This window comes from Triticum dicoccoides, chromosome 4B (assembly GCF_002162155.2).
Source record: "Triticum dicoccoides isolate Atlit2015 ecotype Zavitan chromosome 4B, WEW_v2.0, whole genome shotgun sequence".
Lineage (NCBI taxonomy): Eukaryota > Viridiplantae > Streptophyta > Magnoliopsida > Poales > Poaceae > Triticum > Triticum dicoccoides.
Window position 1 is genome coordinate 106,980,321 of NC_041387.1, and position 23,585 is coordinate 107,003,905.

At 45.5% G+C, this 23,585-nt stretch overlaps 2 protein-coding genes across 2 annotated transcripts; one reads left to right on the forward strand and one right to left on the reverse strand.

The window, feature by feature from the left end:
- The first annotated feature begins 420 nt into the window (after positions 1-420).
- On the forward strand, positions 421-6,400 carry LOC119295312. The gene is made up of 7 exons (XM_037573715.1): positions 421-818; positions 1,061-1,732; positions 2,835-3,187; positions 3,674-3,885; positions 5,262-5,518; positions 5,598-5,776; positions 5,857-6,400. The coding sequence occupies exons 1-7, from the start codon at positions 590-592 to the stop codon at positions 5,935-5,937; spliced, it is 1,983 nt and encodes a 660-aa protein (XP_037429612.1). The 5' UTR covers positions 421-589; the 3' UTR covers positions 5,938-6,400.
- A 180-nt stretch (positions 6,401-6,580) lies between these two features.
- Positions 6,581-7,947, reverse strand: LOC119293426 (protein BPS1, chloroplastic-like). The gene has a single exon (XM_037571915.1). It carries the CDS (start codon positions 7,923-7,925, stop codon positions 6,846-6,848), a length of 1,080 nt encoding a protein of 359 aa, XP_037427812.1. The 5' UTR covers positions 7,926-7,947; the 3' UTR covers positions 6,581-6,845.
- Between the last annotated feature and the right edge of the window lie 15,638 nt (positions 7,948-23,585).

A 23,585-nucleotide genomic window follows, 5' to 3' on the forward strand; every position in this document is an offset into this window, starting at 1 on the left:
AAATTTGATTGTATTAAAAAAATTGTCAGCGTGTTCTTTTTTGTAAGGATTTGTCATTTGTGCTAGTTAAGTACATGACATTTACCATGTGACATACTCCCTCCGTCCGAAAATACTTGTCATCAAAATGAATAAAAGGGGATGTATCTAGATGTATTTTAGTTCTAGATACATCTCTTTTTGTCCAATTTGATGACAAGTATTTTCGGACGGAGGGAGTATATGGTAAGCAATCCAAATTATTTATGAGCAAACAAAAAAAGTACATGGCATTTGACCTTTTTCAATCAAAAGAAAAAGAAAAAGAAAAAGAACACGTTATTTGATAGAAATATCCCGCTCTATGCCTAACATGTCGGCTCTCATCTCTGATCACTCCCATCTCACCAACCTCGCAGTCTGAGGGAGAGAGATATCTCTTCTCCTAACCCCATCACCATCACGTGCAAACTAACCAACTCCTCCAACCATCCCGATCAAATTACAGAAAAGCCCCTCCGTTTCACTCCGGTCCGCTTCCCCCCACCCACCGTCCTCCGTCCCGTCCATGGTGGTGGCCGAGCACCAGCAGTAGCACCGCCTCTGCTTGATGGCGCAGTACAGGCAATCCGGCGGTGGCTTCTTCGACTCCCGTGGCGGCGGGGCCCACCACCCGCTCCCGGACTACCACCGGGCACACCCCTCCAAACCCTCCCGGATCCGCCGCCCCGGCAAACCCGCGCGCCGCCGCTCGCCGGCCGTTGCCGCAGCTGCCGCTGCAGTCCTGCTCCTCGCTGGCGTCTTCATCCTCTCGCGCCGCCTCTCTCGCGACCCCGCAGGTTCGTGGTTTCACACTCCCGGCACGGTGGTTTCTCTGGGGATGGGTTGAGGCGCTCCGCTCGGTGTTCTTGTTGCTTCGACAGGAGAGAGTGAGAGGGGAGAGAGAAAATGGCATCTTTGACGCTCTTGGGATCGTCCATGGCGTGGCTGGATGCGAATGGGATCCAAATTCTGTTCGGTTGATCTGGTTATCTGTTAGTTCGGTTGTCTTAATGCACAACATGTTCGTACTGTTTTGCAGAGATCGGAGAGGATTCGGGTGGCGGGGAGGGTTTGCCGGAGTGGAACCGGAGCAAGAACTGGAAGGAGCTCAAGTTCGGCCATGGCGGTGGTGGCAGGAGTGCGCGGGATTCCAGGTACTGGGACCAGGACGATCGACGGCGCGACGAAGACTACTCGGAGGACGAGAAGGAGAAGGTCTTCGGTGCAGGTGGAAACACTGCTGATGCTCGTGGTGGCAGTGAGAAAAGCGTGAGCTCTGATCCCGGTATTGAGGAGAAAGGGTTGACCTTGGATACCAGGGGTGGTGCTGACAAGGAGGTTCCAGAGTTGGCTGAAGGGGGGAAAGGAGGCACCTTGTACAATGAGGGTGGCAGGAAAGAGCTGGAGCAGTATGAGGCGGCTTCCATGGGAGTGGTGGGCACGGGGATGAGGGAGGTTGATCCAGATGATGAGTATGATGATGGCATTGATGATCCCGATGATTCTCAGATGCATTCTGCCGGTAGGAAGCTTGGTGATGGTATTCATGAGAACATAGGGAAGGAAGAGAGTGCTGCCTTGGAGAGACACATGAAAGCAGGTGGAAGGATTAGTGATGGCGGTGATGCTGTTAACACGGATCAAAAGAAAGCTTCGGGTACTGGTGATAAGAAACATGGGTCCAAGAAGAAACCAAAGCGTAAAAAGTCTGGTGAGTTGTTCTCCCTTTTCAAGTTTGAAAGCTAGAGTCGGGCAATTTGAATTTAGGATCATGTTTTTCTTCCCTGAATTGGTGGAATTTTGATCCCGTTCACTTAAAATAACATAAGATTTTTGTTATTACTATCGTAATAGCTTTATGAGGTAATCCAGCTAGCTAAGTAGCTATATATATGCGTGCTATTTTTCTGCTGTAGTGAGATCATTATTTTTTTAGAAACATGAGATTTGATTGTAAGAATCTAATAGGAGACGCTGTTAGCATGTATAAGATGTGTACTGTATGCAGTGACTATTTAAGTGTTGAGTCATGAATAAAATATGAGCATGCATATTGTACCCACTGGCTACCTAAATATTACGACATGCATGACATGGCCGTAATATTGGATGTCTTGAGCATGTTAGACTGCCAACTGATAGGCTTGTGGCATAACATCTTCATAGTTTGCTGTTGGATTTAAGAATCGAAGATATGGTACCGATGTTAGATGACCAGGTCCTGGTGAATTAACTGAAAATGTTAGCACACAATGGTATCATGATATATTTGCTGTATTATTTATTATGCAAGTCAAAATCAGTATCTGTGAGCTTTATTATTAGGTCTATCAGTACCTTTGCTCTATCCTATATACCTAAGAGAGTCGTCCCCACTAACTTATTTATCTCAACATGCAAGCATCCCACCTCACCATACAATTATGATTGGGATAAAGCCCGCCTCAACATGGAATTATGCATGGGAAAAGAGCCACCACAACATTCAACCATGCATGGAAAAATGTTTCCCATTCAATTATTATACTTACATTCAATAAATATTTTTGCAACTATACATAATCAAATATGATAAATCATATGTATTTTTCATTTTGGTTCTCATGTGATAACCTAAATATTCATCAACCAATTCCCACAGCAACACGCAGGGTATCCTCTAGCTTGATAATTTGTTGTACCATAAGTTCTGTTGATATCAAATATGACACTTTTTTTGCAATCAAGCTTGTTTCATGTCTTTATTATCTACTCATAAAATATTTAGCCTCTGTTCTTGACGGTTACCTAATTAGTTGGAACATATTAACCAGGTTCAACTTGTGAAATGAAGTTCCTGAACTCCACTGCTCAACTTGTAGAGCCTGCAAAAAATGAAAAATTTGCTAGCTTTAAGTTGGAATATGTAGAGATTGAACAAAAACCAGCTGGATCAGAAAATTGGGAGCCAAGATTTGCTGGCCACCAGACTCTACAGGAAAGGGAGGAGTCATACGTAGCTCATGACCAACAACTGACATGTGCTTTTGTTAAGGGGCCTAATGGATCAAGCACTGGTTTTGATATATCTGAGGATGACAGGAAGTACATGAGCAAATGCCGCATCGCTGTATCTTCCTGCATCTTTGGAAACTCTGATCGTCTGAGGACTCCATTTGGCAAAACAGTATGACATTTCTTGGCACATAACTCTTTGAGAAATTTACACTTTTACTGTGATTCCTCCATCCTGTATAAGTTGCAATAAGCAGCTTATAACAATTTGTTTCTGTAGGTTCCTTTGTTCTTGGTATGGTTTCTTGCAGAACGTTTAGGATCTCATTAGCTTCGCTTTACTGTTATAGCCTCTAGGTACTTGTCAAAGTTAAAGCAGTATTTTTACTGCTGATTAGTTTCACATACAGACACAAGAAAACCTTAGATAACAGGTCTATGAAATGCAATCACATCTCCATCAATAGTATAATGATTTCGCTAAGTCCTTTAATGTTGATATGTGATACAAGATTAAAAACTCATTTTTCACATTTTTCTAAAATCACCATAACCACACTCCAAACGTAAACAATTCCCAACCTTTTCTTTTGCTATGTCGCAACATAAAATATCCTGTATTATCCATATGAAATGTCTTTCTGTGATATCTTTGCAGATTACAAGTCTCTCAAAGAAGACAGTTTGTTTTGCTATGTTTTTGGATGAAGTCACATTGCAAACTTTGCTATCTGAAGGCCAAAAAATGGACAACATGGGTTTCATTGGTGTATGGAAGATCATATTGATTAAGAATATGCCTTATAATGACATGCGGAGGGTTGGGAAAATACCAAAACTTTTGGCGCATCGACTTTTCCCATCGTCAAGGTAAGAGCGAGTTTCTGCATAATATCTTGTGTCCTGATTGCCATGCATGTATTTCAGTTAAGGACTCAACTGTAGTTTTTAGTGTTATGCATGCTATTTCCCCATTGGCAAATCATAACCTTGTCATCTCCCAAAAAAGTCTTACCTTTTGCTCAACACACACTGGTTCATTATGTGTTAGTTTTTTCACAAATTAATCAAAGGTTATTTTGCACCAGGGAGCCAGTTGTCCCGATCCTTATTGGGACAAGTAACAGTACATACTATCCAAAATTATTGAAATCCAAATTTCAATATCAAATTTAATTTGTGGCATCCTATTTGCTGTTTGATTCAGAATATTGGATGGTCGGTATGCTAGCATAAAACTGCATAATTAGAGGTTTATGAGAAAGGATGATGTTGTCACCATGTACCGATTCGAAAAAGATGATATTTGTAGTTAATTGAACACAAATACTGTGGCTACTTATCTGTGGTTGCTGTAATTTTTATCAAATGGGTAGTCAGACAGCTCTGGAAAATTATTGGTTAACAGCATAATTGGCTGAGAACCAGTCAGTGACACCATAGGTCCAGTAGTTTCAGTACAGAATTTTGAACCCTTCTCCACTCCCCCTGTATATCCTGGGACTTGGGTATTTGTTCCAGGCAATACTGCCCACACCGGGGACTCATCCCATCCCCATCTGTATTGTGTGCTTGTCTGCTTATATCTTTGCTCAGAGTAGTAATCCATCTTGGTTTCTAAAACTTGATAGTGTCAGTGTCGCTGTCTTGAATACGCAGACCTGTGTTTGATGAATAATTGGTTTTCTGTTTCTGGTTTGTTCTCTTCCTGTCCAATAGCAGTGCGAACACTGGCACAAAATGCCTGTTTCCCATGGTTTGTTCTCTTCATTGACACTGGAACAATAGCTTTCTTTATACCCAGAGATTGTGTGTGGTCTTCTCTCCGGTATCTTTCTTATACTCTGAAGAAACCAATTGGTGGTGACAGTCATCCACTTTGGAATCATACCAGCTGTCCGATTTGCTGCGAACTTGATCACCCATTTAAAATATGTTTTACAAAAGAGAAAAGACCCTGAACTACCATGTTTTTTTCTGACACGCCGATCAGCACTTCAGTTCGGTAAAAATATATAATCTTGTAAACATGTAGTACGTTTTTTAATCTGTAGCATAAATTGTAAATATGTAGTATGTTTTTTTCTGCTAATGTATTATCGTGCTTTTTGTAAGTCACAGTATGAAAAGGTAAATGTGCTTTGTCAGATAATCAGTGTGGGGCTTGTGCTTTAGTTTTACATCTTTAATGTGATGAACCATCCTGTTCTGCAATATGGTTTGTCTAAGAACTTCACTTGTATCAGATTCTCGATCTGGCTGGACAGCAAATTGCGACTACAAACAGATCCTATCCTTATCCTAGAATATTTTCTTTGGCGGCATGGTTATGAATATGCTATTTCCAATCACTATGATCGACACTGCGTATGGGAGGAAGTGGCACAAAATAAAAAGCTGAACAAGTTCAATCATACAATAATTGATCAACAGTTTGAGTTTTACCAAGCTGACGGACTGACAAGGTTCAACTCATCGGATCCCCACAAGCTGCTACCAAGCTGTATGTTCTCTTACCTGCTGGTATTAGTTCTAGTGTATGAATTGTGTTGACCTAAGAATTCTTTTTCCTCTTGTTACAGATGTCCCTGAAGGTTCTTTCATCGTGAGGGAACACACACCGATGTCCAACTTATTCTCTTGTCTGTGGTTCAATGAGGTTGATCGCTTCACACCTCGTGACCAGCTCAGCTTTGCATATACATACTTGAAGCTTAGAAGAATGAATCCTAAGAAGTCGTTTCGCCTCAATATGTTTAAGGTGGGTGCGGTTAACCATCATAGCTAGGATTTATACGACATATCCGTTTTAGTTTAATCATTAATCCTATAAATTTTCAGGATTGTGAGAGACGATCAATGGCAAAACTATTTCATCATCGATCGGAAGAGAGACATAGCAGTGGACAGCTAACAAGATAACAAAGAGATTTTCAAAGGGTGGGTTTAGAGAGAAAGCAGAGATAGCACAAGGATTATACCTTTGGTACAGCTCACGAAGTTCAACCACTGTCAACATCTATGTCCGGCCAGGGAGTCGATGCTGAATGGATGGCCGCAAGCGATCGCATGTACATCATGATCCTGCAGATTAGTTCCGCCGTTCTTTTTGTACTCGACAAAGGCGGGTTAGGAAATGCTAGCTGTTTGGTTTCATAAGTTCGTGTTGCTTGCCGTGAAGTTTTGTTCATTCTTTTGGGAAAGAAACGGTCTGGCTGCGCATGAACTCCTAGAGCCGGCCAGGCTCTGTGTACCATCATATGGTGTATTCTCATGTAATCCAAAATGGTCTAGTGAAATGTAATATTATGACGGGATGCTGCACTCTGTAATTCTCTCCAGGATAGGAAATTAGTGATTTTTGCCTGAACTTTTGGAATCTTCAGATTTGATGTGTTATGTTTGATTCCGGAAACTCATTTCCCTCAAACTGGACCTAATTTTGTCTGATATTTTTAAGTAGCACATTTTTTTGTGTTGAATGCGCAATAAACAATATGTTGCTTCAAGAAAAAACAAGGCATATGTGCTCTTGCTGGTTGCAGGCTTGAAGCTATTTAACTCGTGGAAGAATAAATGAAGTGTCATTTGCTTTATTGATCAGTCCCGGGACACTGTCAATACAAGTTACAAACCAGATTGAAATGCAAACACATAAAACCACACGCTACAACTTCTACACCCTTTACAAAGAAGGAAAAAAGATATAGAAATTTCAGCTGATCGATGAATTAGCAATTTATAGGATCATCAAATCCAACATTACAAACATCACCAAATTTTTACACGGGATTAAAATCCAGAGGTAATTAAAATTCACCCCAATTCAGTTATGTGAGGAGCTTGTCTCTGAAGATCCCCAGCATCTCGTTCCTGCCCCTGATCACCTCATCAAAGACTTGATCAAGAACACAGTCGAACATCTCCACCCCCTCCCGGAGCTCGCCGGACCTCGTCCTCAGCAGCTCCACGTGATCCTCTGATCCTTCCGTCTTGCCGCCCATCATGTCCCTCACCGCCGTGACGACACTCTCGTGCTCCGCGATGCTCGCCGGCAGCGCCGCCACACGGTCGTTGATCGCCGACAGCGACTCGCGCCACGGACGCAGCTGCTCTGGGACGGCGGCGCGGGCGAGCGTGCAGCTGCGCGGGTGCGCGCCGCCGACGCCGACGTCGTCGTCGAGGAGGGAAGGGGGTGAGGCGTGGGTGAGCGCGTGGAGCACGGAGGTGGCCACGACGGCCATTGTGATCTTGGCGACGAGCGTGACGAGGACCATGCTGCCGCTGCCGCTGGAGCTGGAGATGATCTTTCCCCCCAGCCGCTCCGCCTCGCTCACCACTGCCTTCACGTCCGACAGCTTAGCGCGGACGGCGGCGGCCGGTGACGACGGCGCGTCAGTCTCCTTCGGCGCCCCGACGCTCTCGGCGACGAGCGAGGCGGCGACACCTCCGGCGCCGGCGCAGCCCACCTGCGCGGCGAAGTCCACCACCATGCAGTAGCGGTGCATCCGCGACACAGCGGACTTGAACGCGTTGCAGAAGTCCAGCAGCGCCGCCGTCTCCTGCATGTACTGCTCCAGCCAGTCCTCGCCGCCGCAGGGGTCGGCCGGCGCGTCGGCGCTCCTGAAGACGGCCAGCAGGTCCCGCTGCATCCGCCTCACCAGGCGCATGGCGTCCGCGCACCACCTCATGGACACCGCGGACCCGCCGCCGCCGTCGTCATCTTCGGCGGACAGCGTGGCCTCCAGGTGCGCGAGCCCGTCGACGAGCGAGGAGCAGAAGGCGTTGAGGAGAGGGCACTGCCGGCGGCGAGCGCCGCCTGGCCTGAGGCATCGCATGGTCGCCATGCTGCTCATGCATGCATGAGAATTGAGAAGATGTAGCGAGAGAGATGACCTGCGTATTTGCATGGTTTGGTTTCTTGGAGGGGTGGGGAAGATAGATTTTTCCAAAGGGAGGGGAAGGGGAGGAGTGAAGCAAGAGAACAACTTGTATACTATTCCATGCACCTCGCGTACTTTGCTTAACCTCTCCGCACTTCTTCTTTTGATTTGATCTGGGACCGGTTCGATCTTTTTTTCAAAAAACTTTCAATCTATTCATCTTCAATCATGACAGTATAACGAGCAACAAAAATAATAAAAATTGCATCCAGATCCGTAGACCACCTAACGACGACTACAAGCATTGAAGCGAGCCGAAGGCACGCCATCGTCATCGGCCCTCCCTCACCGAGCTGGGCAAAACTCGTCATAGTAGAGAGTCGGAAAGTCGTCGTGCTAGTGCCTCGTAGGACCAACGCACCAAAACAACAACCACCGTTCTTTGCGTAATTTGACCGGGTTTTCGGTGTTGAATCGAACCGGTCAAAAGTCGGAACGACATTTTCCAACCAAATGAAGATTGCAAGAAAGGTGTGCTACCAAATTGAGTCAATATTCATAGGAAGCAAACCCAATTCAAGAAATTGCAGAGAAGTCTGAAATCCAAAGTCTTTATACTGTTGCTGATGGTAACAGGTAGTACTACCGAAGGGGGTTTTCCTAGCTAGTTTCAGCAGTTTGGTCCAACCAACCAGGCTTCACCTTGGTGTATGTCCAGGTGTTTGGATTTGGATGTAGGAACAACTATTAAGTTATTGATTGACTTGCAAGGATGGATGGGATGGGGGGGCCCTTTTGGGAGTGATTCCCTGACAAGGGAAGTAGTTCACTCTAAGTCTGTCACTGATTAAAAATGGCCCCATGCATGCTTGGCGCAATTCCTTCAAAATGATACTGGTCTTGGTGGTTCATCATGAATATATATAAAAGAATTAAGCTGCTAAGCTAGCTCCACTCTCATGCATTTGAGTACTTTGCCTTGAGTGCTTCCTTGCCTGATACGTGTTTGTTTTTATTTAACTCACTATTAGGTTTTTCTTTTTGTGTTAGATACTGTTTTTTAATACAGTACAACGCAGACGCTTATATATACACACATAGAGTTATCCCTATAAATGCATACATGCACACGCTATGTTTATAAGAACCTTTAAGATACTGAGCCGACACTACATCTTGAGATCGACAAAGTTAGTGGACGTGCTTTCGTGGTCGAAGGGGACATCTCCTCCCACTAAATGAATATCACCACCGAGAAATAAATAAATCCGGCAAAGTGGGAGCACCGGTGCCAACACATTACAACATAGATGCTCACATACACTCAATGCACCCACACACACTCTACCCCTATAGCGCTATCCGAAGAGCCTCAAATAAATACAGGAAAATACGAGCACCAGCGCCAACACAGTTACACTCACCCATGTGAACATGCACACACTCTCTACCCCTATAACACTGTGAATAGTACAAACGGTAGCAATTTTTTCTCATTCTACATTCTTTATAAATTTAGGTTAATTATGATGCAATACCTAGCAACTTTTTTTGCAGGACTCCGTAGGATAAGCAAATTAACGAATATATGTGTCTTAGAGTATCCAGGTTAGTTCCATATTAGGTTGTGAGAATTAGGCTTGAGTTGACTGATAATGCATCTCTAATTTTTTTTGCGGAAGAAATGCATCTCTAATTGGGCTGATCATGCATGCTATTTTTCACGAATAAGGGTTACGGGTTGCAACAGACACTACTTAAAATATCATGTATAAAGAAATCGTCAGTGCACTGTAATGCCAAAGGTTCTATCTTTTTACTAGAGTATGTTCGTTCGATTTTTGCTCTATTGTGAGCTAAAAATTATATGCATAACAGAAAACAATGACATTCTTGGTTTTTTGACTGGGCTGCCGACACTGAGCCTAAAAGAGTTGACATTTGTCTAAAGGTTAGTCCTTCCTATTTTCTAATTCACGTTTTGTTGTTGTTTTTGCTTCTTGTGTATCTTGCTTCGTTCGATAATATAAATTTTCATCTATTGTAGGATGGGGTATTATCTGTAAAATGTGATCTTTAAAATCTATATTGGAGCAATTTTCCTTCGGTTCGAAGAAAAGCTGTTTTGTTCAACTTTTGGTTGCACCAGGCGAGTTTCAGACTTCAACTATCTTGGTTGGAAACATCTTTGGCTGGAACATTTTAAATATATAGCTAAGTGTATGTAACCATATGTGAACTGTTTTATGGTACCTTTTGGTATTTATCGAAGTTAAATTGACTTATACATTACCAGCTGCCAGCTTGCTTACCCCATGTCTTCTTTTCTTCTATGAGAAAAACAAAGCAGCCACACACACATGCTTCACGATAGGCGCGCCGTGCCTCCGCCCACTAGTATAAACCACATTAGTCTAGCTGTTTGGGTTGGAATTATGCTTCCTAATTTGTGTGGATATCTTGCCTCCAAAACTTTCTTTGGATCGAAGGTTTGAGCTCATTTCTGCTCAAAATAAATACTAGTGCCTCTATTCCAATTTTTTTTGAGAACATGCAATGTGTGCCTTAGTCTTATAAAAGACAGAGGGTAAAATACAAGAACTCAAGCAAGCTCCCACCATACGCTGGTGAGTAGCAAACACCACTCAAACTAAAACACACACAATACAACTTCGACTCCAATGCATAAGGGTCTGTCCTAGACTGACCAACAAAACCATGTCCCGACCAACGCCGACCGTCTCCAAAGAGCAACAACTCCAAATGAGTTCTCCTTGTTGGCGCACCAACCACCTTTGATTGCCTAAAAGAGTTGAAAGGTGGGCGGCAGGACTTGGACAACCCGAGAAAGTCATCGTCTTGGACTCATCCGCTCAGTGTACATAGCGCCCCTGACGAACAATTCACTACAACAACGGGTCACCGAAGTCCAGATACACATACGAGATACCAGTGTCCTGAGATAAACTTGACAACCAACATTAGATCTCGTTAATCCAATTGTTATCAACACCAAAATAGTATTTGAGTGTCAATGCACTTTCAGTGCGGCTTCGCAACAATGATGACGTGATGTTCTGGTGGCTCTCGTAGTGTTGTGCAACGGGGTGGTGGGGCTTTGCCCTTCTGGTGGCGGTTCTTGGGTCATGGCGCCTAGTTTTGCAGGTAGTCGACGTCTGCTCGTAGGGAGCGTGCCACACCCAACAGTGAGGACGTTGTAGGATCGAATCGTATGTCTAGAGGGGGGGGGTGCTTAGGCTACTTGACCAAATAAAAATCTTTCCTTTTCCCAATTTTAGTTGTAGGCAGATTTTAGCAATTATGACAAGTCAAGCAATCAACCTACACATGCAATTCTAAGAGTATAGCAGCGGAAAGTAAAACATTGCATATGAAGGTAAAGGGAAGGGTTTGGAGAAGGCAAACGCAATGGAGACATGAAGATTTTTGGCGTGGTTCCGATAGGTGGTCCTATCATACGTCCACGTTGATGGAGACTTCAACCCATGAAGGGTAACGGTTGCGCGAGTCCACGGAGGGCTCCAACCACGAAGGGTCCACGAAGAAGCAACCTTATCTATCCCACCATGGCCATCTTCCACGAAGGACTTGCCTCACTCGGGTAGATCTTCACGAAGTAGGCGATCTTCTTGCCCTTACAAACTTCTTGGTTCAACTCCACATCATGTCAGAGGCTCCCAAGCGACACCTAACCAATCTAGGAGACACCACTCTCCAAAAGGTACTAGATGGTGTGTTGATGATGAACTCCTTGCTCTTGTGCTTCAAATGATAGTCTCCCCAACACTCAACTCTCTCTCACAGATTTGGCTATGGTAGAAGAAGGATCTGCGTGGAAAGCAGCTTGGGGAAGGCTGGAAATCAAGGTTCAAATGGTAGGAATGGAATCTCTTGATCTCAACACATGAGTAGGTGGTTCTCCCTCAGAAAATGAATGGTGAAAGTGTAGACACATTCTGATGTCTCTCTCTTATGAGAAGAAGGGGGTGGAGGGGTATATATAGCCTCCACACAAGATCTAATCGTTACACACTTTTGACCCATCTCGGTGGCACCGATAAGAAAACTCGGTGGCACCGATCTGTACAAAAATATGAACGTTAGGAATCTCACTGGGACCGACGGGAACAACTCGGTGGGATCGATGTGCTAGGGCTTAGGGAAAACTTCAACTCGGTGGCACCAATTGCATCAACTCGGTGAGACCGAATTGAGTGCAATGAGCAACAGAGAATCAGTCAAGCCAACTCGATGGGACCGAAGTGAATGCAATAAGCGACAAAGCGCTGGCAAGGCCATCTCGGTGAGACCGAGATCCATATCGGTATGACCGAACTATTAGGGTTTTGGCAGTGGCTATGTCAAGATGAACTCGGTGGCTCCGGATAGGAAATATTTGTGGGCCTGAGTTGGGAATTAGCTTTTGGACATATTTGGATAGAGAAAGTAGCTGAGGGTTTTGGAGCAATATCACTAAGCACTTTAAGCAAGAAGATCATTAAGCAACACATCATTCCCTTTTAATAGTATTGGCTTTCCTATGGACTCAATGTGATCTTGGATCACTTAAACAAAAATGTAGAGTCTTGACATTTTGAGGGGTCCACATCTCTATTTCATGCCATGACAGTCATTGAACATCCTGAAATATTTATCTTGAAAGGACATTAGTTAAATGATATATATGTTGTTATGAATTACCAAAACCACCCGGGGATTAGTTGCACTTTCAATCTCCCTTTTTGGTAATTGATGACAACATATAGATCAAAGCTTTGACAAATGATTAAATAAATGAAGTACATCGCCGCTTTGAGAAGTATGTGATAAGCAAGAGCTCCCCCTAAATTAGTGCATTATTAAAAATTTGCGTTTGAATGCAAATGCACAATCGATTAGGATCATTGGTCACTCTTCTGTGTCACATACATCTTGGTGGAGCGCACAAAATGATATGCATGAAATAACATGCTGAAAGTGCAAGTGACACTTATACTATGTTTTGGTGTGATGACAATGTGGTTAGTCGAACTAATATCGGTTGCTAAAGTTTATCTTGGGATATTGGTTCCAAGTGCTTCGTGATGGAGATGTGCGACCCCCAATTCAAAAAGGTCAAAGGCGTGGTGTTCCGGTGAGTCGAAGGTTTTAGTTTTTGGTTTTCTTCGAGTCATAGGAAAGACCACACTATTAAGAGGGGTTGGTGTGGATGAAAGTTGTGTGGGAATGTCTTTGCCGAGCCAGATACACTAGCCTACCCATTCCTACCACCTAAAATCTTAGTGTGTGTGCTCGTGGTACTCAGAAAGCTTATAACAGAAAGTTACTGGGTACCTCGTGCACACGGGGTCTTTTGACCCTCGTGTGCATGGGGTACTGCATAACTCTTTAGGTATCCCGTGCGCACGGGGTACTGCATAAACTCTCTGAGTACCCCGTGCGCACGAGGTCTTTTTGACCCCCGTGCGCACGGGGTGGTGTGGAAGTCTCTGAGTACCCCGTGCGCACGGGGTCCAATGGGCAGAAACGGCCACCCCGGTACAAACACTATAAACCCCCCCTTCTTCTTCCTCCATCCCGAACCCTAATGTATTGTTGAGCTCCACCATTGGTACACCTCATTTTGCTCAATACTCTCAATCCCTCCACCCAAACTTGTTGAAACTTTGGGGATTGGGAGAGCAAGACCCGATCTACATATTTTTTTGAAACCTGACCCGATCTACATATTGACCAAACCAAATTGCATTCCCCGCAACATTTATTCCCCATAGACTTGTTACTCTCGGAGCTTGGGCTCCTAGGCGGTTAGAGGTTCCTCCGGAAGCTTCCTTGCTTGTGGTGTGCTTCGAAGAAGTTTGTAAAGGTGTGGTGGTCACCTTCAAGACCAACCCCGAGTGATTCAAGGCTCATCCGTTGGGATGACTCGAAAGATATTACGGTGAGCCTTCGTGGTGTTCCGCAAGCTTTGGCTCCGGCACCGCTCTAAACCGAGAGTAGCTCTTCCCCAAGGAAGAGTGAACTTCGAGATAAAATCCACGTCCTCGCCTCACTTGTGGTTAATCCTTTCCCGCACCTTTATTTCCCTTGTATGCTTGTTGGCTTGCTAATTAGTTTGTTTCCTAGCATATCTTGCTTTAAGCTTGCTTGTCATATAGGTTGTGTTCACCTAGTTGCATATCTAGTGAACCCTATTTATCTGCTAAACTTTAAAATGACAAGAAAGATTAAAATTTGTAGTCTCCTATTCACCCCCCTCTAGTCGACCGTATCAGTCCTTTCAATTGGTATCAGAGACTCTTGATCTAATATAAGGTTTTACAACCTTAAGAGGTTATGGTCGATCTAGGGAATGAGGGAGGTGGCACACCCATTGTGGAGGATGGTCAAAACCTACCCCCGCCGCGCCCAAGGTACTTGGTGCCCCGGTCGTTGCTCCCACCACTCCTATTAACCCGTGTGCTCCTTTGACCGCGGCCGATATTATTTCAATGTTTGCGGACCTTAAAGCCTCTATGTTGAAAGAAGTTCGGCTCGGTCAAGGAGGAAATTGATGCTTGCTTATAGCCCTCGACATCCGCATCAAACTCATTTGATCCAAATGCCATTCATGATGCGGATGACTCGAGAGAACCTCTTGCTTCTCCGACTCGTACTCAAGTTCCCAAGTACAATGCCGTGGAATCCTTTTACTCACCTCAACCTTTGCAACATACTCGCATTAATCCTGTTGGGCCTCCCTTTGAAAGCTAATGCGTTTGCTAAGTGGAAGCTAGATATGGAGTCTTACATGCGCAGTGCTTCAACTCAACTATGGTGGATTGTGGTCAATGGGTTCAAACCCAAGGACCCAATGAATCTCACTCCAAGAGAAGCGATTGATGACAACTCAATGCAACCGCACACAACATGTTGCGCACCGATGTGACCGAAGACTATAGTGACTCCATTGCTCTCCTTAAAACTGCAAAGGAAACATGGGATTGCGTTGAGGAGGCTCTTGAAGGAGATGAAGAAATTCAAAGATCTCGATTGGATTTGCTCAAGAAAGAAGTCAATCTCTTTGTGAGGAATGAGGGTGAGTCCGCGGAAGAGGTCTACCGAAGGTTGAAGTGCCATGTGCTCAACTTGAGAACCTTTGGGTGCACTTGGGCAAATGATGACTTCATCAAGGACAAGTTCATAGTTGCTATGGTTCTCATGGAACATACCATGGTCATGATGATACATCAACGTCCGGATTATCACAAGTCGACCGCGGCTCAAGTTGTTTCCACTTTCTCAACTCATGTTCTCTTGGAGACCAAGTCCAAGAAGACCTTTGCAATTGCTCAAGCAACCAAAAACTCCAATCTTGCCTTGAAGGCCAAGAAAGTGACAAGCCAACCCTCAAGGGATGAAGAAGTGAGTGAAGAAATATGTGAGGAAGATGTTGACACCCCTTGCCCGGCAAATGACTTTGCGGAAGACTTGGCACTTTTAGTCAAAAAGTACTCCGAGACCATGGCAAACAAAGGTAAGAATCTTCAAGGAAGATTGTTTGGACGAAGGAAATGCTACAATTGTGATAGCCCAAGATGCTTTGTACATGATTGTTTGTATGAGAGACGTGAAGACAAGTTCGAGAAGCTTGTGATCAAGAAGAAGAAGTTCACCAAGTTTGCAAAGAGGAAGGATGACAAGGCTCTTGTTCATGAAGAATACATGTCCGGAGATGAAGATGACGGTGATGATGATCAAGTGGGCACAACCGCCATTGCCATGCATACCGCTACCTCCTCCTCCACCACCGGCCTCTTCGACTCTCCAAATGAGGACAAGCCTTTCACTCATTGGTGCCTTATGGCCAAAGAGGTAAAAACAAAGTCCAAATCTAAGAAACCCGACATCTACACTCCCTTCTCATGTGAGATAGTGGAGGATGAGTGTGATGAGGGCATGGATAATGATGAGGAATCCTTAATGGTTTTCATGAAAACTCTTCATGGTGAAGCTCATGCTCGTTTACTCCTTAAGTCACTTGCCGAACGCGATGACTTTATTGAGAACGTTGAAAACCTCCTCATAGAGGAAAAAGAGAGAGTCGATCTCCTCGAGCACGAACTAAATTAAGAGAGTGTTATGAGAGCATCACTTGAGGAAGCCTTGTCGGCTAATCAAATTGACTTTGTTAAAACCAATGATGCTTTGCAACTTGCCCTGAGAACAAAGATGCTCTTAATGTTAGAATGGAAAACCTTCTATTTGATCACACGAGACTTGTTGAGGAACATGAGTTCCTTGTGACTAGTTCCAAGGTTGTAAAAGGTGACCTCATTGCCCTCACCGAGTCTTATGCTCAACTTAAAGCTACAACCATTAAGGCTCTCACTTCCGTACCTCACATGGATTTAAATAATGATGCTTGTATGGCTAATTTTGTTCATGATTGCACCTCTCTCCAAGAGGAGAATAAGAAGTTGAAGGCTCAATTTGAGAAAGGGCTTGTATCATGCATCCAAGGGGAGAAAAACCTTAATGACCTCTTGAGCAACCAAAAGGAGTGTGCTGCCAAGGAGGGAATTGAATTTGATCCCGCATTGAAGAATGGTAAGAACAAGAAGAAGAACAACAAGGAGAAGATCGGTCTGACTCCTTCCCCTCCCCAAGAGGCAGTGTTTGTGCAAGAAGGGCAAAAGGAGAAAGAGAAGGAAAAAGGGGTTGGTGGGAGTGAAAAGTTCACTAGGGACAAGGCCATTCCCAAAAATTTTGCTGGCAAGAACAATCCATCTTATGTCCTCATGAGAGGAGAAGCTAGCTATACATTTGCAAAATTTGTTGGCACTAACTATGATGATTATGCTTGGTCTATTTGGGTTCCCAAGACCCTTGTTGCTAACTCTCGAGGACCCATTGCAAAATGGGTACCTATAACAAAAGCTTGATTCTTGTAGGACTATGTCTCTGGTGGAAAACAATTGGTGATCGATAGTGGATGCACCAATCATATGACCGAAGAAAGGGAGATGCTTGTGGAGTTCATTGATTCACTCAAGGCCTCTTCGAACATCTCTATTGGTGATAATAGCAAGGGCAAGGTCGTCCTTGTAGTGCTTGCATTGCTGGAAAGCTTCATGAAAAGGCTCATAAAGTGAAGTCTATCATCACCACCTTGAGGCCCCTTGAGCTTATTCATTCGGACCTTTTTGGGCCTCCAACTTATGATAGTTTGGGAGGGAGGAGGTATTGCCTTGTCATTGTTGATGACTTCACAATATATACTTGGGTGTTCTTTCTCAAGACCAAAGATGAAACCCAAGAAACCTTCATCAACTTTGCCAAAGAAGCTCAATGTCAACATAATTGTGAGATCAAGGAAATTCGAAGTGACAATGGCACCGAGTTCAAGAACTACACAATGGATTAATTCTTGAGTGAAGAGGGGATAAACCATCAATATGCCGCTCCATATACTCCCCAACAAAATGGTGTTGCAGAGAGGAAGAATCGGACTCTTATTGATATGGCTAGGACCATGCTTGACGAGTACAAGTCTCCATACAAGCTTTGGGCCGAAGCCATCAACACCGCGTGTCATGCTTCAAACCGGCTTTATCTTCGCAAGCTCAAGAACAAGACCCCATATGAGCTCCTAATCGGGAGAAAACCTTACGTCAAATACTTTCGGGTATTCGGTTGTAAGTGTTTCATTTTAAACAAGAAATCCCGGTTAGCTAAGTTTGAGGATAGAACTTATGAGGGCATATTTGTTGGATATGCATCAAAATCTCATGATTACCGAGTTCTCAATAAATACACCGGGTGCATTGAGGAAACGGAAATGTGGAGTTTGATGAAGATAATGGCTCTTGAGTGGAGCAAATTGTTCCTAGTGTTGTAGGTGATGAGGCTCCTTCACAAGCTATAAGGACCATGGGGATAGGCCACATTCTTCCAAAAGAAACACCCCAAGTCCAAGTAGAAGAAGAATGAGTAAGAGCCCCTCTTGTGGATTCTCCACAAGGGAAGTCATCACCGACACCTCTTGAACAATATGCTATGGGGGATCATGTACCTATCCAAGAACAAAATCAAGTCCCTCATATTCCCGAGCAAGATCAAGAACAAGCTCACTCAAATGGTGAAGAACCAATTATTGAGGCTCAAGATCAAGCTCAAGTTCGTGATCAAGATCACGATCAAGCCCAACCACAAGTTTCTTCATCATCGTCACTTCCCAATGAGCAAGAACTTGTGGTTGCAAAGAGAAGGGTGTCTCCGAGGCTAAAATAGTCTCAAGGTCAAGCTTCTTCATCAAGTCCAAAACCAAGTGAAGAAGAGCTTGCAATTAAGGAGAAAAAAGTGGTCGCAAAACTAAAGCATCTTCAACATCTCACCGAGAACATATATGGAAGCATCAAAAGGGGGGTAACTACTCGTAGACGTTTGGCAAACTTTTTTGAACATCACTCATTCGTCTCTTGTGTTGAGCCCCTTAAGGTGGAAGATGCACTTGACGATATGGATTGGATAGATGCCATGCATGAAGAAATCAACAACTTCACCCGCAACAAGGTGTGGACCCTGGTGGAAAGACCCAAAGAGCATCATAATGTCATTGGAACAAAGTGGATCTTCAAGAACAAACAAGATGAACATGGACAAGTAATAAGGAACAAGGCAAGGTTAGTGGCACAAGGTTTCACCCAAGTTGAAGGTTTGGACTTTGGTGAAACTTTTTCCCCTGTTGCCCGTCTTGAATCCATTCGCATCTTGCTTGCTTATGCCTCTCATCATGATTTTAAATTATACCAAATGGATGTGAAGAGTGCATTTCTTAATGGTCCTCTTAAGGAGTTGGTATATGTCAAGCAACCTCCCGGTTTCGAAGACCCCGGTCACCCCTCTCACGTTTATGAACTCCGTAAGGCACTCTATGGACTCAAACAAGCACTTCATGCTTGTTATGATCACCTTATGGCATTCCTAAGTGAGAAAAGGTTCCAGATTGGGGTAATAGATTCCACTCTCTTCACAAAGAGGGTAAAAGGAGAATTGTTTGTTTGCCAAATATATGTTGATGATATTATCTTTGGGTCCACTAACCATGCTATTAACGTTGAGTTTGAGAATCTTATGACCAAGGAATTTTCTATGAGCATGATGGGAGAGTTCAAGTTCTTCCTCGGTTTTCAAGTAAAGCAATTGAGAGGGGGGATCTTCATCAACCAATCTCGTTATATTCAAGACATGCTCAAGAGGTTCAAAATGCAAGATGTCAAGCCAATGAAGACACCCATGCCCACAAATGGTCAACTTCATCTTGATCCCAATGGTAAAGAAGTGGATCAAAAGGTATATCGCTCCATAAACAGTTCCTTGCTTTACTTTTGTGCATCTAGACCGGATATTATGTTGAGTGTGTGTATGTGTGCAAGATTTCAATCCGCTCCTAAGGAGAGCCACTATTCGGTAGTGAAAAGAATCCTTCGATATTTGGTTCATACCCCAAACTTGGGCCTTTGGTATCCCAAAGGATCATCGTTTGATTTTATGGGATTCTCGGATTTGGATTGGGCCGGAGACAAGGTTGACCGCAAGTCCACTTCCGGTTCATGTCAATTCCTAGGGAGATCATTGGTAAATTTGTCTTCAAAGAAGCAAAATTGTATATCTCTCTCGATGGCCTAAGCCGAGTACATTGCCGCCGGAAGTCATTGTGCTTAGTTATTATGGATGAGGCAAACTTTGATGGATTATGGTGTCAAATGCGACAAATTGCCTCTTTGTTGCGACAATGAAAGTGCAATCAAGATCATTGAAAATCCGGTCCAACACAGCAAGACCAAGCATATTGAGATTCGTCATCACTTCATTAGGGATCATGTGGCCAAGGGGAACATTGAATTACTCCATGTCAAGACTGAGAATCAACTAGCCGATATCTTCACCAAGCCACTTGAAGAAGCAAGATCTCGCGAGTTAAGGCATGAGCTAAATATTGTGGATATAAGTAACTTGGGTTTAAATTATTGCTCATTCACACATACTCTTGGAACATCTTGCTTAGATGTAGGCACATGTCTAGGGGGAGCTAGCTCAACTCATGAGCTATCTTATCCTAGAAGTGCGTAAATCAAATAAAATCTTTCACATTAGCCACTTTAGGTGGCACTTGTGCTTCAAAGATGAGTGTTGGTCTTGGGCCCAAGGTTCATATCTTCGTAGTGCCATACCAAACAAACTCAAAAATGGTGGCCTCGGCCACCGCCCTCCTTTGAGGGTTGTGTCCATTATTCGTGTGTGTGTGTTGTTGGTTTTCTGTGTTTTATCTCTATTTTTTTCTTGGTTGTGTCTTTTTCTCTTCTGGTACAAGTGCTACACATATTCCCGTCTTGGAGTGATAGGATTTCTCTCACGACGTATTCAGAAACATAGACCGAGTTCTTTGCGAAATCATGGTAAGAGTTGACACTCAGCCGTTCCTTCAAAAAGCACCTCAAGTCAAAGTTCATGAATACCCCGTGCCCACGGGCTTGTACCGTGCGCACGGGGTCCCCGTGCCCATGGGCTCTGTACCATGCGCACGGGGCTCACTTAGCCTGTGCGCATGGGGTCTGTGGTTCCTGGCCCTGATGAGGCGGGGCGTGAGGGGGCTTGGGTTCATTCCCACCAAGTCGCCTCTTCCACTCCCTAGGAAGCCTCCAGTGGCGCCGCCGTCACCCCCGCTCGCCGGAGCTCCTCCTGGATCCTTCGGGCTCCTTGCTCTCTGGATTTTCTTCGAGATGGGCTCCTCCTCTGGTTGATCCCTTCCCTCTCTCCTTCCTTTTCCTTCATGGATGCCTATCAAGTTCTCTTAGTTCTAGGGTTTCTTGTGTTTCTTAGATTAGAGTAGTTGTTCCTTCCTAGGTAGAATCCAGGTGATCAGTTTCTATGGTTTCCCTGCTGCACCCACTCCCAGATTTTGATCTGGAAGTGGCTGCCACCGGGAAACCCCCGTGTCCAGGGGCTTTTCACCTGTTTATCTACCTATCCCTTTGCCCTCTATCTTGAACTTGTACTCGTTTGTGTTTTCTGTGGTGTGTTGTTGGGTGTTTGTGTGTGTTTCAGACTCCGCTGACAAGAGGGCCGAGCTCCGTCGCAAGCGCCCAAAGGGAGGTTCAAGGGAGTTCACGGTTGCTCATCGCCAGCCATTCGAGGGCATTGGTCAGGGGTCTGAGTCTGGGCAGGGCCGTGTTCGTCATGCTACCACCAAGCGCCCTGTTGTTAAGGCCTCCGATGATTCTGAGGAAGAGTATGGCTCGCAAGATGATGCTCACTATGTCAACCCCAATGATGATGTAGAGATAGAAGAAGAGGATGATTGTGTTGATGGAGGTGATGAGGATGAAGAGTAAGAAGAGGAGTCTAGTCCCGAGAAAGCCATCCCGGGCGGGCCAGATCTCCGAAACATGCCCCTTGCCAAGTGGACCAAGCCAGAGCTTTGGGCTGAGAGACAGAGTCATCCTTATGCAGCTGGCATGGGTTTGGGTGTGGATCCCTGGTTTAAGAACAAGTTTTAGCAAAGAGTATATCATGATCTTCTCATGACCAAGTCGAAGAAGTTTGCACTGCACAAGCAAGTGAACACTGAGAGTCTGCGCGATAATGATCATCTATATCCCGGTGTGTATTCAACTCTTGGGAGGTTGGGCCTCATTCCGTTCGTCACTTTCAACCATCCATACAATGAGGATATGGTGATGCAGTTCTTTGCCACATTGTTTTTCTCAAATGACTCTGCTCGCACCCTCACGTGGATGTCTGGGACCCATCAGTGCTCTGCTTCTATGGCAAAGTTTCCTGAGATCATTCTGTATCCAGTCATTGATGAAGATGCTGCATCTGAGGAGTTTGGCAGGGTTCATGAAAGTGGGCAGCGCACTAAGGATGAGATTTCATTCGCTTACAAGCAGGAGAAGTCGTTTGTCACTGGGTCCATCAAAGACCTTGTGCCTCTCTATGACACTATGCGCCATATATTGAGGTACACACACACTCCTAAGGCCGGTGATTCCCACAACATTCGGAGTTCCATGTTGGATGTTTTTGTGTACCTGCATCAGAAGAAGAGGGTGAAAGTTTTGGACTTCATGTTCTATGAGCTCCGTCAGTGTGTGCAAGAGAACAAGTCCTTGATCTATGCTCCATTCATCCAGGCATTGATTGAGTCCGTCTGCCCAGCTAAGTATATTGCTCAGTACAAGACTTCAATCCCGAGTGCAACCCCAACTGGACTCCAGCTCCTCCTGCTCCATATGTGCCTATCAAGAAGGGGCAGAACCCTAGTGTAACGCCCCGGATTCGATGCGCCAGGTGTCTTCCAGTTATTCGCCGTCATTGCCATGTCATTTGCTTGCATGTTGCATTTTGCCATGTCATCATCTGCATGTTTTTCAAAACTTACATCCGTTCTGGTTCCGCCGGTTCTCTCCGTTGTCCGTTCGGAGTCCAAACCTCTCGCGCGTGCCCCGTCGCCCCTCTCAGACCTTGTTTCGTGAGCGGGATAAAAACATTCTCGGAATGGACCGAGTTTTGCCGAGTGGCCTTGGTATATCACCGGTAGACCCCCGTCAAATTTCGTTCCATTTGGAGGTCGTTTGATGCCCCAACGGTTAACCGCGTAGCCCGAAACCCCCTTCTCTTTGTAGCCCAGCACCCCTTCACCACAGCCCATGAGCCCATCCAAACCCCCTCCATGCTCTCGGTTGTTCGATCACGATTGTGTGGGCGAAAACCGCTCCTCATTTGGACTCTCCTAGCTCCCTCTACCTATATAAACACACCCTCCCCCGAAATTTCGGATCAAATCAACCCAAACCCTAGCCTCCTTCTTCCTCCGCACGCCGGACACGTCCGTCCGGTGCCGGACACGTCCACCACCGTCCGTCGGCGAAACAGAGAGCGCCACCTCATCCGCGCTGGCCCTCTCTCTCCTCCGCCCCCGCCAGGGCCCGCGGGGCCCAGATCCGGCCTACGGGGCCCGAGCCGCCGCCCACCGCCACCCGTGCGGACCCGCGCCTCCCGCGCTGCCGCGCCCTTCACCGGACCCCGCCTCTGTCCGCCGCCGGTCTGCCGCCCTGACCGCGTCGTCTCTCCACCGCCTCGCCGTCTGCTTCTCCGCCCGGAGCCCCACAGGCGTCGCCGGAGCTCCTCCCGAGCGCCGCCCGCGTCCCCGCCGCCGTCCTCCATGCCCCACCGCCTTCCAGCCGCGGCCAGGCCACCGGCCACCACCGTGTCCCGCAAGCGCCGCTGCCCGCCTCCCCATCTCCCTCGCCGGCGCGCCGCCATCGCCGCCTCCGGCCTTGCCGTCCCCGCCATCTCCGGCGATCGCCGTCGTCCCCCGCCACCTGGATCTGGTCAGGTGGACCGGATCAACCACCTTCTCCAACCAAACGGGTGCCTCCCCCCTGGACCTCGCCATCCCGCCTCACGTCGTCCTGTTTTCGTCGGTATAAAATTTGACGAAGTCCCAGATTTTCAGCATTTTATGCCCTGTTCTTGATGGCATAACTCCTTGACCGATGCTCCGTTTCATGCATATGATATATCAAAATGTTCATCATGAGATGCTCTTCATTTTGTTCCATTGTGACATGCTTGTTTGAGTTCATCTTGATCCCCTAATCATCATTGCAAGAGTGCTAT